The 17,753-nt window shown below is 33.9% G+C and overlaps 1 protein-coding gene across 1 annotated transcript in view; it reads right to left on the bottom strand.

Annotated features, from left to right (window-relative positions):
* The window catches only part of LOC126885453 (TRIO and F-actin-binding protein-like), a 47,268-nt gene extending 38,535 nt beyond the window's left edge, over positions 1–8,733 (bottom strand). The window contains exon 1 of the mRNA XM_050652024.1: positions 8,584–8,733. Coding sequence (XP_050507981.1) covers positions 8,584–8,733 — 150 coding nt within the window. The remainder of the gene's footprint in view (positions 1–8,583) is intronic.
* Between the last annotated feature and the right edge of the window lie 9,020 nt (positions 8,734–17,753).

Here is a 17,753-nt window from a genome sequence, read left to right as displayed (position 1 = left end):
ACAACAGGCCAAAGTTGACCGGTATTTACGACGAAGTTATAAACAATAGGATGGTAATCTTTGAACCATTACCCTCTTCTTTCAGTTCCCTTTTTCCATATAAATTTTTATATGTTCAAAACAGTCATAAGATATATTATAATACTAAAAACGATCGGTATTTCGCGATAACTTAGTATGACAATATTAAAAACACCAAAAAAATTAGGTTTTTTTGGTATTCTTTAAAAAACATTGGTAAAAAATATTCTTTTTTTAATCTGTATTAACTCGAGTAGAGCCACGTAACTAACGCATTACCAAATGCCAAAGATGCTTTAGTTTTGTTATAATAAATTAATTTATTTATAACAAAATAAAAACACGTATTTTTTCCTAAGCTGTATAGTTATTTTCCTAATAAGTGCAGAAAGTCATACTTTTCCGCACGCGACTGCAGTTTGTCGAACGACGCGAAGCGGGAGTTCGGCAAGCAGTCGAGTGCGGAAAAGAGACTTTCTGCAAGCGTTAGGAACAATATTTTTTCTACGAGTCTTTAAAAAATGACCAAATCTTAATCAATTAATTTAATTAATATGAAAATTCCACACCTGTAATTTTGAACCAATCAAAATACGTTATTTTGACAGATCACCATGGTAACGGAGGTATTTTATCGGAAATTTTTTGCTCGTGGGGTACCCAACAGCGAATTATAGTGGAAATTTTTTGACGTTTACAATAACAGAACATTTTTGACAGACTGGTTTTTATTTGTTTACATAATTTAGTTTTGATTCATTTTCTATCACTTGTAGTTACTCAAAACTTATGTAAAATTGAAGAATATACTATTTTCTATCTTGAAATGGTATTCCCATGCAACTACAATGAGTAGAAATTACGAATTTGAAAGCCTAAATAATTGCTGACAAAGCTATGGCGCGCTATTAATCTGTTCATGCAGCTTTGGATTTTCAAATGCAAATTTGGTGTGGAATTTTCTTACCGAATACCACGCCAAGTCAAATTAATATCCGGAAATTTTTTTTTGATCATGAATATTTTTAGAAAATTTCCCTCGTCTGCGACTCGGGAAATTTTCAAAATATTCATGATCTCAAAAAAATTTCCGGAAATAATTTGATCTCTAGTGGTATTACTAGTGAAAATACATACACAAATTAATTCTTTGACAAGGTTGTCAAAACCAAACTTTCAGCATAATTGGTTAGTATGACGACGATCTTGGTTTCCATGACGACGATTCAAAACCACTGTTATTGTCTACTGATTTGACTTTGGAATATTATGTCAAAATTATTTTATTTCATCGAAATCTCGCGTTAATTGCATTAAAACATGAACACAATAAGATATATTTGAAATAAATTAGTAAATAATATCTAAATATTAGTTTATTGCATGTATTATAATTACTTTAAGGCCATATTAACATATCTAAATTAACACGCGTGCGGAAAAGTAAAATGCGTGCGAGAAAGTAGACATTTTTGCACGCTCGTAGAAAATAGTTATTTTCCTAACTAGTGCGGAAAGTGATACTTTCACGCACGAGACTGCGGTTGACCCGAACGACGCGATAGCCGAGTTCGGGCAAGCAGTCGAGTGCGGGGAAGACACTTTCCGCATGAGTTAGGAACAATATTTTTTCTAGGGCCGTACGTTTGGAAAAAAGCCACAAAAAATTCAATGCTTATTTAGGAGTGAAAATACACAAATTAATTCTTTGAAAATGTTGTCAGAACCAAACTTTCAATATAATGGGTTACCACGACGACGATATTGGTTTCCATGACGACAATTCAAAACCATTGTAATTGTCAAAATAATTTTATTTCATCGAATTAATGCGTTAATTTCATTAAAACATGAACACAATAAGATAAATTTGAAATAAATTAGTAAATAATGTCTAAATATTAGTTTATTGCATGTATTATAGTATATTATAATGCCACATTAAAAGGTATTCTACTTTCCCGCACGCCGTGCGGGAAAATTTACTTTCTCGCACGCCGTGTAAGTGCAACTTTCGGAAACGAAATGCGTGCGTGAAAGTGGTTGTTTTAGCACGGCCATAGAAAAAATATTTTTTAGAAAAACTTTCCAGGCGTGTACCATTTAACGTTCTAAATACAAATATTCTTATTTGAATGCTGTATAATTATTTAAACAATGTTTGTTTGACTAAATTAAAAATCAACGGCAAAATCAGCCTCAAAATCAGCGGCTCTGATTTTGCTCCAGAACATTATATCATCTGTATTTATATTTCCATGATAAAAACAGACTATTTAATTAAACAAAGATTGTTTACATAATTATACAGCTTTTAAAATAGACTAATGTTGAAGACCTTTTAAAGCTCTAAATGTTTATATAAGATATATTAATTCCCCATTAATCCAAGCTTTTATGTTATTTTTGTATATGATTTTTTTAAAGGTATTTTGGTTTTTGCAGAAGTTAACGTCTAAGAACTTATCCCAGAATATCACTGGATCCCTTATGTCGCCGAAAACATCATACCAATCAATATCAGCCAGATTTTTATCAGATGATCTGCATTTTGAAAATCTATTATGTATTTCATATACGCTCTGAGCTTCGCTGGTGTCGCTCCTGGCGGATTACTAATTCAACTTTCACTGGTAATTTTTAAATTTATTATTTAATTGTTATCGCTTAATATTTACAACGCAAAATACTAATTAAATTGTAATCGATTTTTTTAAGATTTTGCTAATCATTTTGACGTTCTATTGATAAAATATGAATTTCTTACTTCGGGTACTTTCACAATTATCGTGTAGATGGCGCAGATTAATTTATAAGTACATATTACGGAACATTAAAAAAACTTAAATTCAGCATTTAAAACGTAAGTATATTTAAGGTAAAAATATATACCACAGCTTTGACCAACTAATATTTATTATAATTAATGTCTTTAATTTTAATTTTAAATTAATCACTTTGACATTTATGTCAAATTTCCGGTAAACGTTTACAGACTTGCCACTACTGGCGCTCGCGAATTTGTAAATATCCCCTCTACGTACGAGCTCACAGCGTATAGCGTTTTATTAATATTGTGAGTACAGTACTGGAAGTTGAACTGAATATGTAACGTTATGACTGCATGATCTGAGTTACCTACTGGAAAGCTTATTAGAGGATGTGTTAATAAATGGGGATTATTTGAAAATATCAACTCCAAAATAGATGGTAAATTATTGATTGTAAAATCATTTTCATACATTTTTGGAAGTTGTTAAGTCACTAGGTGAATCAGGCTACTAGTCCAGAGAAATAAGGATTTTCTCAGGACACTCAAAGATCCAGGTAGCTGACTACTTTTTTAGTTATTGTAGACCTATAGGAAGGAAACCTACCTGTTTCCTGCTTAGAGTTCGCGTCCGTTTTTTAATTATTAACAATTTAGTGCAAAAATCGCGATTTTTTAGATTTTTTGACATAAAAAAGCTAAAGAGTTGGCAGCATGGGCCTTGATTTAAATGTTGTCCTGAATGAATCCATCTCTTGATTGGGGCCCACATACATTAGCATTAGATGATGCTTCCGTGACCAACTTTAGGCACCGCTCATCAGCTTGCATATAGCAGGGATAGTCTTGTACATTCCAGTCTGGCATGTGCCCGATGTAACGCAAGAAGGATATCTTTATTTGAAACTCTTCAAGGAAGTGGTGAAAAAGATAGTTTTACAACATTCCAGTCTATTATTTTAGTTTAGTCCTATGCTTCAAAATTTCAAGTTGTAGATTGAAAGGAAACACATTAGAGAGCTAGGGCTAAGGAGAGTGTTAAAAGCCGGACAGACAAAAGCTGGTGGCAAAAGTATTAGAAATTTCATCCCTTTAAATTTTCAAGCACATGACTACACTGAAATAATAGACTGGAATGTTACAAATCTTCTACACTAGGTCTTCGAAGAGTTTCAAATGAAGATATAAGTTCCTGCATTACATCAGGCGACATGCCAGACAAGAATGTACAAAACTATCTTTGCCACACGCAGGTTGTCGAGAGGTGCGTAAAGTTGGTCAAGGAAGCATCGTCTAATGTCTAATGTATGTGGGCCCCAATAGAGATATGGATTCATTCAGGAAACACTTAAATCAAGGCCCATGCTGCCAGATTTTACCAAGAAATCACAATACAAAGTTGGCGTTTAAAAGGTGGACATAAATAGATGAAAAAGAAATGTACATATGCAAATAATGTAAAAAACACACACTCATTGGTTCTTTGGAGAGAAGGGTGCGTGTGGAGCTAGAGTGCAATCACCCCCTTGTTTTGAGTTCTGGGTTGTTCAAATATTGTCATACAATATCAAAACAAGCGAAGAACTTCAAAAGAGTAACAGGAAAATGAGATAACTAAATATTTTTTAATTTATCAAAATCATCAAAAATTTCAAATTTTTATAGATGTTGATTGACCTTGCGGGATCGGAAGATATTCGTTAAATGCGCAAAACTATTTTTTTATTACTCAACCATGCAAACTGTAAATAAATTTTATTATAGCGTTAAATAAAACGTACTCGGGGGATCAATAAAAAATTTTGAAAAAAGGTAAAATTTCATTTTTTTTTCATAATCTTTAGGTCCGTGGCGGGATCGGAAGATAAAGTCCGATTTGAATAATTTTTTTTTGTTTTTCTTATAATTAACAATCGCAACTTTTCCGCACTATAGCGATGCGAAATTATCAACTTGACTTTTTTCGCACCACCCTAATATATATTAGGTCTGGATCCCGCGTATGAAAAAAAAGTTGATTAATAGCAAGCTGAAAATTTGTTAATAGCTTAAGGGTGTCTAGTCGGACAAACTTTGATACATGGGAACACTGGAACAGGGGAAGTTTTAATTGTGGAACAGGTTAAAAATTTGGAACGGTCAGACCACGAAAACGGCACATGTATTTTGTCCGAAAGAACAGACTTAAACTCTACGAATAGAGATTAAACTCTCATGCAAAAATCAGTCTGCTATTTATCACCAAATGGACGTTTTAATGAGTGGAACATGTAGAATATGTCAAATGACAGGAATTATGACAGGTGATAAATATGTGCCGTTTTCGTGGTGTGGCCGTTCCAAATTTTTAACCGGTTCCACAATTAAAACTGCCCCTATTCCAGTGTTCCCATATATCAAAGTTTATAAACTACACAATTTCAAAAATTTGGCATTAGGATTTTTGACTATATTAGATAATTTTTTTTATCTTTTTTTTAGTACATTTTGATACAATCACATTTCTACTTTCATTTGACATACGCAGAATTTCCCTATTTTTATTATTTTCTGTCTTATGTGATTGCCAAATAAAGGTCTCTGGGATAAACAAATAGAATAAAAGATAAAGTAGTTTTCAATCCTAATAGCAAAATTAATAATATTGAAAATATTAAAAACATTACTAAAAGATTTTTAAATTGAAAACTTTCCTGGTGACACCTCCAAGGCTTCTACAATTTGCAAGCACATGGATGCTGCAGTGAAGACAAAGGGAAGGAATTCTACACTATGCAATTCACATCCCCCGTCTGCCGCTTGGTAAAGTTCCAACGAAAAATGCACCTGGTTACTCTACGGAGTAATACGACTATGAAATAAAAATGTATACCATTTTTATTCAGTTGCAATGCGAAGACAAAACAATCTTACTTTTCAATTAGAAGACGGAGCGCAGTCCAGTCCTCTGAATCGCGATTTTCGGCTCTTATTGGAGCCTCATCGGGGAGAACGTAGGAACTGTTCTCCATATCCTAAATGACCAGCACCGAGAGTTCTTCCCACCCAATAAGAGCCGAAAATCGCGATTCAGAGGACTGGACTGCGCCCCGTATTCTAATTGAAAAGTAAGATTGTTTTGCCTTCGCATTGCAACTGAATAAAAATGTTATACATTTTTATTTTATAGTCGTATTACTCCGTAGAGTAACCAGGTGTATTTTCCTTTGGAAATTTACCAAGCGGCAGACGGGGGATGTGAATTGCATAGTGTAGAATTCCTTCCCTTTGTCTTCAATGCAGCATCTATGTGCTTGCAAATTGTAGAAGCCTTGGAGGTGTCACCAGGAAAGTGTACCAATAAGTTTTCAATTTAAAAATCTTCTAGTAATGTTTTTAATATTTTCAATATTATTAATTTTGCTATTAGGATTGAAAACTACTTCATCTTTCGATTGCCAGATGACGCTAGTCACCTAATACCTTTACTTCGGTTGCAATGGGTGGGAAAAACTCTCGGTGCTGGTCATTTAGGATATGGAGAACAGTGCCTACGTTCTCTCCGATGAGGCTCTAATAAGAGCCGAAAATCGCGATTCAGAGGACTGGACTGCGCCCCGTATTCTAATTGAAAAGTAAGATTGTTTTGCCTTCGAATTGCAACTGAATAAAAATGGTATACATTTTTATTTTATAGTCGTATTACTCCGTAGAGTAACCAGGTGCATTTTCCGTTGGAACTTTACCAAGCGGCAGACGGGGGATGTGAATTGCATAGTGTATAATTCCTTCCCTTTGTCTTCACTGCAGCATCCATGTGCTTGCAAATTGTAGAAGCCTTGGAGGTGTCACCAGGAAAGTGTACCAATAAGTTTTCAATTTAAAAATCTTTTAGTAATGTTTTTAATATTATCAATATTATTAATTTTGCTATTAGGATTGAAAACTACTTCATCTTTCAATTGCCAGATGACGCTAGTCACCTAATACCTTCACATCGGTTGCAATGGGTGCGAAAAACTCTCGGTGTTGGTCATTTAGGATATGGAGAACAGTGCCTACGTTCTCTCCGATGAGGCTCCAATAAGAGCCGAAAATCGCGATTCAGAGGATTGGACTGCGCTCCGTATTCTAATTGAAAAGTAAGATTGTTTTGCCTTCGCATTGCAACTGAATAAAAATGGTATACATTTTTATTTTTTTATTAAATAGAATAACTTTTAAACTAATTACTGGATCGATCTCAAATTTTGAGTGTTTGTAAGTACCTCAATACGCAAATTTGGGTGAAACACACCTTGGTTCTAAAGTAGTTTTATTAAAACTTGTTAACAAATAACGATTTTCACTTATTTTGTAGTTTGCGTAGCAACTAATTAACTTTTTAACTTCCAAATATCGGCATTTTGAAGGTTTTTCAATGTTCTAAAAAATTTAATTTTGTAGTTTTATGTCAACTGTTTAGCATTTGAATGGGGTGCAAAAAATCGAAAAAATCGCGATTTTTGCACTAAATTGTTAATAATTAAAAAACGGACGCGAACTCTAGGCAGGAACAGGTAGGTTTTCTTCCTATAGGTCTACAATAACTAAAAAAGTAGTCAGCTACCTTGGTCTTTGAGTGCCCCGAACATTGTCTATTTCTAGCTTATTTCCCTGGAGTATACGAAATATCTCTAAAATGAAAGTCTACAATAACAATCAGATTCTCTAGCCTAGACAGTTAATCAAGTTATCGTACCTATGTAAATCTAGAATCACCAGGAAGATAAACACATACTAGATAGTAATATCAAGAGATGTAACAGATAAATAATTATTAATATAATAGTGGTCTAGTTATACAATGATAATAGTAATTTCTGAAGACAGGTCAATACAAATTCCTCCTCCACGTCGATTACAACGATCACACCTATAAAGGGGATAATTATCAATATTGTAAACAGATATTTTAAAAGAAGTCTTTTCTTCTTGTAAAATGATGTAATAATTTGGGTCTAGGACGTTTCATCGCCGCCGTTTCGATGCCGCCAGTTCGATGCCGATGCCGGCCGATTCATCGCCAGTCAATTAATCGCTATCTGATATATTTCCGAATTTTCGACAGTTACAATTATTAGTTATTTTTAGTATTAATTAGGAATTCTAGGAAATGCAAGATATGACGGCGATGAAATGGACTGGCGATGAACCGGCGGCATCGAAACGGCCGGCGATGAACCGGCGGCATCGAAACGTCCCATTCCGTAATAATTTTGGGTGTAGCAGAGTGTAACCGGTTTGTCAGCGGTTTAGGTATTTTTGAAAACTGTCTGATATATTTCCTACAACATCATAATAAACCTAAGCATCCTGTTATTGCCTGGTGTTTTTGCTAATAGAATAGAATATAATGGTAGGTATTTTTTTTTTGGGTTGGGCTTAATACGTTTCAATGTGACTATGAACCCTAAATAGTAGGGTGGGCCGAAAAAATATTTTTTTATCCGATCGAAACCGGGTAGGTTTTAAAAGTTGCATTTGGGGTCCTAAAAGAAAACTGCAAAATATTTTTGCTGAAAAAAAATATCTTCAGTCTGCGCATTTGACTTAAAATTTCAGTTTTTTTGGTAAAAAGTAACTTTTTGGAAATAATTTTGTACACATTAACAAATGAGATAGAATGACCGGGTAGCGTTATATATGTTTGTTAACACTAATAGAATAACCCCAAACAGTTTCATTTGTCTTATACAACATCTTCAGTGTGCGCAAGAACCACCAATTTACGTGAATTTAAGGTTAAATACAATATTTTTTATACCACTTACCTTTTCTAATATTTGAAGTCTAGTTGTTTTGAAAAGTCTACAGTTAGCTTTTTTCTGTACATTTATCGAGGAAAATATATCATCATTTATGCAACTCTTCGCTAGTTCATAATGAACTACCCAGGACTCACCACGAGGAGGTGGTTGCATGTCGAGTCCCACCCGTGCCCTCCCTTCCACCCAACCATGAGAGCACGTTGTTCTTTTTGCTTAGGCTTTGAACTCTTTCTTAGAGTCAAACTTAGGCCGTATTGCTCTGTCAAATAGTCTAGTTCTGATTATTTCATCCCTTTTCTTTTCATCGCACACTTGTAGTGCTGATCGTGTGACTTCTTTTACTGCTCTTTCGACAGCTTGAGTATGTGTCGGTAATTTTCCCAGCACACCTTCTGCAAGAATATCTGACACGTCGTCAACCAATATTCTGTTGAGGTCCTCTTTTGATAGATGCATGGTAACAGGGGGCTCAGTTACATCCATAAACTGCCATTCAATTAAATCTATGTATTCTTTGGCAGAAAAATTTATTTTAGGAATTTCAAAAAGTCGAACTCTTTCTCTGTCGTTTTTTCTTCTGGCTTTTAATATTCGTCTGATTACAAGCTGACGAATGTGTTCCCTGTCATCGGAGAGCATTGCCACAAGCATATTTTCGGGGTGTGCGAAGTATGCATTATTTTGAATGCACTTATGGATCACTTTCTTTTGTTCGTGTGACATATATGATGAAAAGTCCAGCATTTTCCAAAGATTGCTTGAACCATCCTTCAGTTTGTGATTGCATTTGATAGTGAACCAGCTTGGAGCATAAACTAAGGCAACATATTTGGCTAAATATTTCAACTGATCTGATGGTGAACTAGATGCAATGTACAATTGGAGTACACGATTGGCAGTTGTCACCCACCGTGCATGATTCAACTTGCCAGGACTTCTATCCCAAAATCCTGGTGCTGATTCTCCTTTAGTAACTATTTTGCATATGTCGTATATATATTTCTGATACATACTCAAATCTACTTTGTTTAAATCTGGAAACAGCACTTCAACTGGGCTCATTATCGGTTCAAACTTAGTTGGAGTTTGTTTGTGGCAGTCAGCTAACGCTTTGCCAATTGAACCGCTAAAGCCACGAGGTCCAGATATTTGACCATCTAAAAATTCAAAAATATGTCTCAGTGGAAGTTCATTGGTGTGTAACTGACACACCACCCATTGTAAAGGTTTGTCTAGTTTAGTTTCCAGTATTCTTATAACACCATTACTTTTGCCTGTGTTAGTTGGACATCCATCACATACCAGTTCCGACAAACTAATTTGTTCATCTGACATAAACTGCATGATTGAATTAGCTATCTCCACAGCTTTCCCTGATAATGGTTTGACGTGCCCTACATATTTTGATCCTGGTTATTGAATAATAGATAAATGATCTTCTTTATGGATACGACGATGTTTTTTCCCGTCTTCACTACTTTCAATGAAATAGGTCTTGTCAATTCATCCATCAAAATAAAGCGCTTGCAATAAATTGGTTTCATCTAAATCTTTGCTTAAAATTTCCTTACGAATCTTTACTCTTTCCCGTCTGACTTAATTTTTGTCAAAAACTGGGCTACTTTGAGACGACTCTTTTATTCCCATATCCTTCAACAAAGCCGATGCTAAAGCCGCTGCAGGCCTATCTGGTATTCCATATCTATCACACGTTCTAGCAAAAGTACCTATATTAATTCTGGTTTGCTCTGTTTCTGTAGTATTATTTTGAGAAGAGATTTGTGGCAAAAAGGTTTCGTCTGTATCGTGATGGAAGTCTAAGTTGTCGTCAACTTCTTTCTTTTCTTTTTCTTCCTTTTCCTGTCTCTTCATGGTTTCTATCTCTTTTCTTATAATTCGTTTTTTATTTTGTGCCGTACTTTTTAGGTCTATATTACCAATCATCATTTGGCGTACAGTTCTTTGGTCTATTAAAAACTCGCGCTCCATTATAGGGACCTTTTTTTCACGAACACAACTAAAAGAGTTTAAGTCACTACATTTACAAGTGCACACATCAAATAACTTGCCAGACTTTTCCAAAAACTTGCTAAGATGAGAAGATCCCTTTCAAAAGATTTATTTAGAGCTTTCATTTCATCTAAGCTTCTTTTCAACATATCCCTCATATAGTTTTGTAAGATATCATAGGGATTGAAGCTTTACGCCAGATCAATTGAACTTTATTCAACGTTTCTTCAGCTACACGAGAGAAATCTGGATTCTTACCGTTTTCCTTAAGTTGAAGATCGTGCCACACATAGTTATAGTGTCTCATAACATCAATTATGGTCGGTAACATTGTATCACTAAATTGTTTGTCACTCCCTATAATTCGATTGTCACGATCTCTGGTCCTTAACGCCATCGCACGACCGGTCCTTAACTAATCCTAGCACTTAAAAATAATTACTTTGGTTTTAAATTAAAACAGAACTACACTCGTACAATGCACTGCAAATACAGACACAACCTTTCCGCAACACAAATGTTGTATTTTACTACTGTGAACTGCGATACTGCGAAGTAGGGCGCTGCCGACAGGTCTCGACTCGACGGTACAGGTCTCAACTTGTCTGCTTAGGTGGAAAGGGGGGGGGACTAAGCGCACCGCCTCGACAAGCCCGTACTGACAACTGCTATCTGATTTCAATTCTATATTGTTTTAATGTAATTTACCTAACTTAAACGCAACTATTTTTAATGTTTCAAAAATATATCTACGACTAATCCTTTTAAAAAGGCGACCGGTATAAATATTAAATTTTCACACAAAATGGTGGTACTTGCGGACACTGAAGATGTTGCATAAGACAAATGAAACTGTTTGGGGTTATTCTATTAGTGTTAACCAGTGATGTGGGAGGGAGGGGATGTGACATGAGGTGAAGTAGATGGGATCGCTTTCACGGGATAAATAAGGAAGGCAATATGGCGGAACAACTCTTTAGCAGTATATTCTGTTCTATATAAAGTATATAATTATGAAATTGTATTATATTATATAAATATATATATATATATATATATATATATATATATATATATATATATATATATATATATATATATATATTTATAATTAATAATTAATTAACAACATATATTCCACGTATAACATAAAAAACCTGCCCGCCGCCATATTGCCTTTCCCAAAAGTGTCAAATCAAGTGGTCCCATTTAGTAAACACGAGAGCATCTCTTATGTCATATCCCCTCTCTCTCACATCACTGGTGTTAACAAACATAAATAACGCTACCCGGTCATTCTATCTCATTTCTTAATGTGTACAAAATTATTTCCAAAAAGTCACTTTTTACCAAAAAAACTGAAATTTTAAGTCAAATGCGCAGACTGAAGATATTTTTTTCAGCAAAAATATTTTGCAGCTTTCTTTTAGGACCCCAAATGCAACTTTTAAAACCTACCCCGTTTTGTTCGGATAAAAAAATATTTTTTCGGCCCACCCTACTAAATAGGCTAGTTAAGAATTCGGATTTGTCGATTTGATTTTTGGCATTATAGTCTTAAACAGCGAGATATTAGACAGAAGTTCAGCCACGATTTTCTGAGTCTTGCCCTTTGCAATACTGGAAGGTTAAATGAGGTACTTACAAATTTGTGGAAAAATCCACGGTTTCCTGTGACATTTTCTTGTGAAATTTAGATTTTCCATGAAAACAAAATGGGGTGTTGCAATGAATTTGTGAGTCCTGCTGTATCCATAGAATGACAGGATACTATCGATTTTACAAAGAAAATTTTTTGAACAGGAGTGCTGCAAAATGGCTAAGTAAGGGAGTACACAGGCTGTTTCATTGGGAAACGGAAATACTTGAATGGTGAATAGAGGTCACTGAGGCGGTTCTGGATATACTACATTTATTTCCTCACCGAGTTTTATAACCGATTTACATGGTGTTTTATCGATTTTGCCCATTTCTTTCTGAACCCATAACTTTAGAACCACCTTGTATATTTTTTTGATATTTGGTACACATATGTCTCATTTAGAACCCAAACCATCCAACTACTAATTAGGTAGATACTAATTAGGTATTTATTAGATACTATTTTCCTGAGTAATGCTTAGAATGTGTTACACACCTTTCAAATCTAATACAAAACTGTAATGTCATAATTTTAAGAGCGTAGGCGCAAAACTTTTGTCCAATGCTTTTTAAATGCATTCATTTTTTTTCGAAACCTGGGAAAACTAATAAATATTTTTGAATAATTTATACGGAGAATGAAGGATTACATTATTACATAATTAGTCGAAAGTCCCTTAGAATACACGAAAAGTTTTTTTAATGAGATATTTGCAATTAAAAATAACACTAAATTTATTGTTTTTCACCTCTGTAACTTATTAAAATAAACACTAGAGAAGTTAATATTGTTCTGAAGCTGTTTCTTTGTGCCATCTTTTGCAATTTACTATTTTATTGGGAAAGAAACCACAATTTAAGTTAAAAATAAACTTTATTGACGTTTTGACTTCCACTTCGTAAGTCGTTAGTTTTGTTTATGTTGCTTAGTAAAAAAAAATTTCTAATAATTTAATTTAATCTGACTATTCATATCGGCAATTCAGACATATCCCACATGGCAGGGGAGCCCAAGCGGGGATTTTTGCAGTTACTCGAGCGCGTCAGATTAGCATATGGGGAAAACCTGGTGCCCTGCAGATGTACCTCTAGCATATATTGGCTCTTAACACAGGGGAGTTCGTTAAGGGAGGCCCGAAAAAAAATCTATCCTTAAAAAAACTCGAAATTGTCAGATTAAGATAAGGTAAGTTAAGTATATGCAAAAGAGTGTATATTTCAAAAATCTGACGATTTGAGCCGGGCGTAAGGAAATGGGTGAGTCCCAAAGTTTCACAAGAAAAAAGCGAATATTTCGCAAAATGAATGACAGATCGAAAAACTAAATAATATGTGCTCAATATTTTTTAAAAATCTATCGAATGACACCAAACACGAATTCCCACGGGGAGGGATGGGGGGTAAATTTAATATTTTAAATGCGAATCCCGCGATATTTCGCGAAATGAACATCGGATCGAAAAACTGTAAAATACACTTATTCAATATTTTTAAAAAATCTATTGAATGACATCAAACACGACCCCCCACGGAGGTGGGTGGGGGTTACTTTAAAATCTTAAATAGGAGCCCCCATTTTTATTGAATATTTGAATTCCTTACGTAAAAATAAGTAACTTTTATTCGAAAAAATTTTTCGAATTATGGATAGATGGCGTTATAATCGGAAAAAACGATTATTAGAAATGGAAAATGAAATTACAAAATGGCAAGCGCCCACTAAAATGGATAACTTTACTTAACTTTTTGGTTTTAGGACCTAATCTTCACAACCCAATAGGTCCCCATAACGCTCGAGTCACTGCACATTTAGCATACTTTGCTCCCCTACTAAGAGAACCATAGTTCTCACTGGTGGCGCACAACCACCCCTACTATGCGACACTATAATATACACGAAATTTTCGATTTTCTAAATCTGACTTAATTGAAAATTGGACCAAATCCCATCTTAAATTTTAGGAAAAGGCTCGCCTATTCATATGTCAACCATCCATTTTGGCCCAAGGGGGTGGATTTTACGGCCCTTCCCATTTATGGTATGTTTTTCGTTTTCGTTTCCAAAACTGCCAAAAATTTCGAAAATTTAATCCGACCTTTGCGGCTTCTGATCAGTAGGTACTGATCATTAACTTTCCAACGCATGTCCTATTTTAAAAAACGGTTTTTTAATCTCAATAATTCCTGTAATACCTTTAGTTATCATACTTGACCTTGGATGCATCAGATACCACTTTTCAATACGTTTTAAACTCATGTTTAGTGATCCAAATCGGTTACGCCGTTTAGAAGTTATCGAGCTCCAAAGTTATAATCCATTTAAACATTATCGTCGAAATGGAATATGTAGTTGTAGTGGTTACGACGCTAAATTTGATCGGGCAATCCGAGTTCATTTGCCGGCCATCCCAATATATTTTTACATTCGATGGACGCAAATAATTATATTAAAAAAAGGATAGCTGGGATATGAAGTCGGATTGTTTTATCACAAGTTTAGTGTCGTAACCACTAGTTCATTTGGGAGATAACGCGACAAAGGCGACCATTTATATTGCTTAACCTGTAATCGAGAAACATTATATTCAACTTACATTTAATTTCTAAAAAACTTTAAGTAAATATAACGTTAAAAAATTTATTATTTGTAATTAAAAGATTTAAATACTAATTCAAAGAAAACATTGGAAGAGGAAATATTTTGTCAACGTAATAATGAAGTGAAGACTTCTGTTGTATATTGTATATAAATTTATTATAATTTTTTTTAATTATCCAAATGGATTATCACTAAACATTTTCGGTCAAAAGCCCTATAGGGTAATGTTTTGTATTAATCCATACAATTAAAATTCCGCCGAGAATGATATTCTTACAAGAAGATTCATTCAATGAATGCTTTTGTTGAATAGAGGGTACCCTTGAGTAAACTTCTTCTCGGTGTTCTTCTCGTCTAACATGGATTCTTCGGTTGGTCCGCCCGATGTACAACTTTTCACAATTCCCACATGGACTCTCATATAACTCCTTGATTTTCTAACGATATTTTGATTTGTGCTGTTGGTAAACTAGTTGACATTTTTATATCCATGTTAAATGTCGTTTTTATTTTGTGTTTTCTCAGCACTCCCACTATTTTCTCTGTTGTGCCCTTCACATATAGCCCAGTAAATGAACTGGAAATACGGCCGATACAGCATGAACATTTGGATTTCGGTTCTACTTACCCTCCACTTCAAAGTTGAATTTGTATCGTTGGTTGCTTTTACTTGGGGGGTGACATTCACCCCTTGTCGGAGGTGAAAAACGTGCGTTTAAAGTAATTCCGAAAATGGATAAACTGACTAATTCTAAGCAACTTTCGTTTTTTAAGTAAGTAAATACTTTTAAGTTTTAAGTAAATACTTTTTTAAAGTTTTTTAAGTAAGTAAATACTTTTCGAGTTATTTGCGATTGAAAATACTTATTTTTCAATAAAAAAAAAACACGTTTTCAGGCGGTTTTTCGCAAATAACTCAAAAATTAAGTATTCTATCGAAAAAAATATTTTTAGTAAAAATGTAGCATAGAAACAAGCAAACAAAGTTGTGTATCGGTGAGGTCCATAGACTCAGCAAAGTTGTGGCTCATGAAAAATACGTTTTTATTCGTCAAATTCCAAACAGAATATTTCAACGTGAAATAACAAAAAAAAAGCACTTTTTGGGGAAAAACCATTAAAACTTTTTTAAAGCGTAACAAGAAAGCTTTATTTTTTATTTTTTGTAAAAGTTTATAGCATTAAAACTAACCGAGTTACGCTCAAAATAAAGTTGGCCCAATCATCGTGAAAATCTCCCCCTGTTTACACCCCAAATTAAATTAATCGTTACCGATTTACAAACAATTTATTTTACTTATGTATTTTTTAAAGGATCTGCAAGTTTTACTGGCTTAAAGTGGTTATTTTTGAAAGGGTTATAGTTTAAAGGGCTTAAACGAGACACTAATCACGAGTGTATGCAAACTTTGAAGGGCCATATCTTAACCAATTTTTGTGTCTTACAGAAAAACAAGATGAAACTATCATTATTTACAAAAGCAAAACCTACATTTTTTATTCTTTAAGATTTTTCGTGTCACTAACATTTTTTAAGTTATTTTTAAAAAAGAGCAGTTGTCCAAAATTTTTAGGCAAAAAGTTTTTTACTATAAAAACAAATTTTTTTAAAAATAAGCACTTTGAACCGGTCAAACTTACATATTGTATAAATAGTACACATACTTATTAAGTAAAAGGTAAATAAAGAACTATTAATTTTATTTAGGGTACTAAATAATGATTTTCACGATACTTTTAAGCAAAAGAAGGGGCCAACATTATTTTGGGCGTAACTCGTTTAGTTTTATTGCTAGAAAGTTTTATAAAAACAAATAAGAATAAAGCTTGTTTTAAACACTTTAAAACATTTTAAAAAGTTTTTCCAGAAAATTGCTTAATTTTTTGGTTGTTTCACGATGAAATGTTCGATTTGGAATTTAACGAGTAAGAACGTATTTATCATAAGCTCAAACTTTGCTTTTAGAGGGTTTATAAACTTCATTGATAAACGAATTTTTTGTTTTTGTTATAAATTACAATTTTGATAGGAATATTTTTTTCGATAAAATATTTACTTTTTGAGTTATTTACGGAAAACCATCTAAAAACGTGACTTTTTTGTCGAAAAATAAACATTTTCAATCGCAAATAACTCGAAGAGTATTGACCTACTTAAAAAACTCTATAGAACAAAAGTTTCTTAAAATTAGTTAATTTATTCATTTCCGGACTTACTTTAAACGCGCGTCATTTCACCCACGAGAAGGGGTGAATATCACACCCCAAGTAATAGCAACCAACGGCACAAATTCAACTTTGTATTAGAGAATTTTGAGCTTTTTCGATGGTGTATGTTGAGAAGCCATTTTCTCTTAACGCTATTTTCACATTATGCATTTCTTCATTTTGATATTCTTGATCTGTCAGTCTTTCGGATCTTGTAATCAAGGTTTTGATGACTGAATGTAATAATTGTGCAGGATGGTAATGTGAAGCAGCATTTAGACATCTGTCGGTATGTGTCGTTTTCCGATACACTGTATGGCCTATGTGTCCGTCTTGTTTCTTTATTATTAACACATCTAACAATGGTATTTGATCGTTTTTTCAAGTTCCATGGTAAACTGAATTTTATGGTGGATATTTTTGATGTGTTCTAAAAATACTTTTAGTTTTTCTTCTCCGTGGGTCCAGATGATAAAAGTGTCATCCACGTATCTAAGCCAAAGTTTGGCTCGACTGTAAAACGACTTTATAGTGACCGTATCGCGAATAACAATTCAGTTTACTTCAAGCAGCAGCGAGAAGCGGATGACGTTATCAAGAGTCATAGATATTCAGAGTCATTACTCGAAATGACTTCCTCGAATAAAAGTACTCAAAGTAAATACAAAGCATCATACATACATCATACAATTTCATTTGTAGTTGGCAAAATAAG

Source organism: Diabrotica virgifera, chromosome 5, assembly GCF_917563875.1.
Source record: "Diabrotica virgifera virgifera chromosome 5, PGI_DIABVI_V3a".
Classification (NCBI taxonomy): domain Eukaryota; kingdom Metazoa; phylum Arthropoda; class Insecta; order Coleoptera; family Chrysomelidae; genus Diabrotica; species Diabrotica virgifera.
This window is presented reverse-complemented; position numbering and strand designations above follow the sequence as displayed.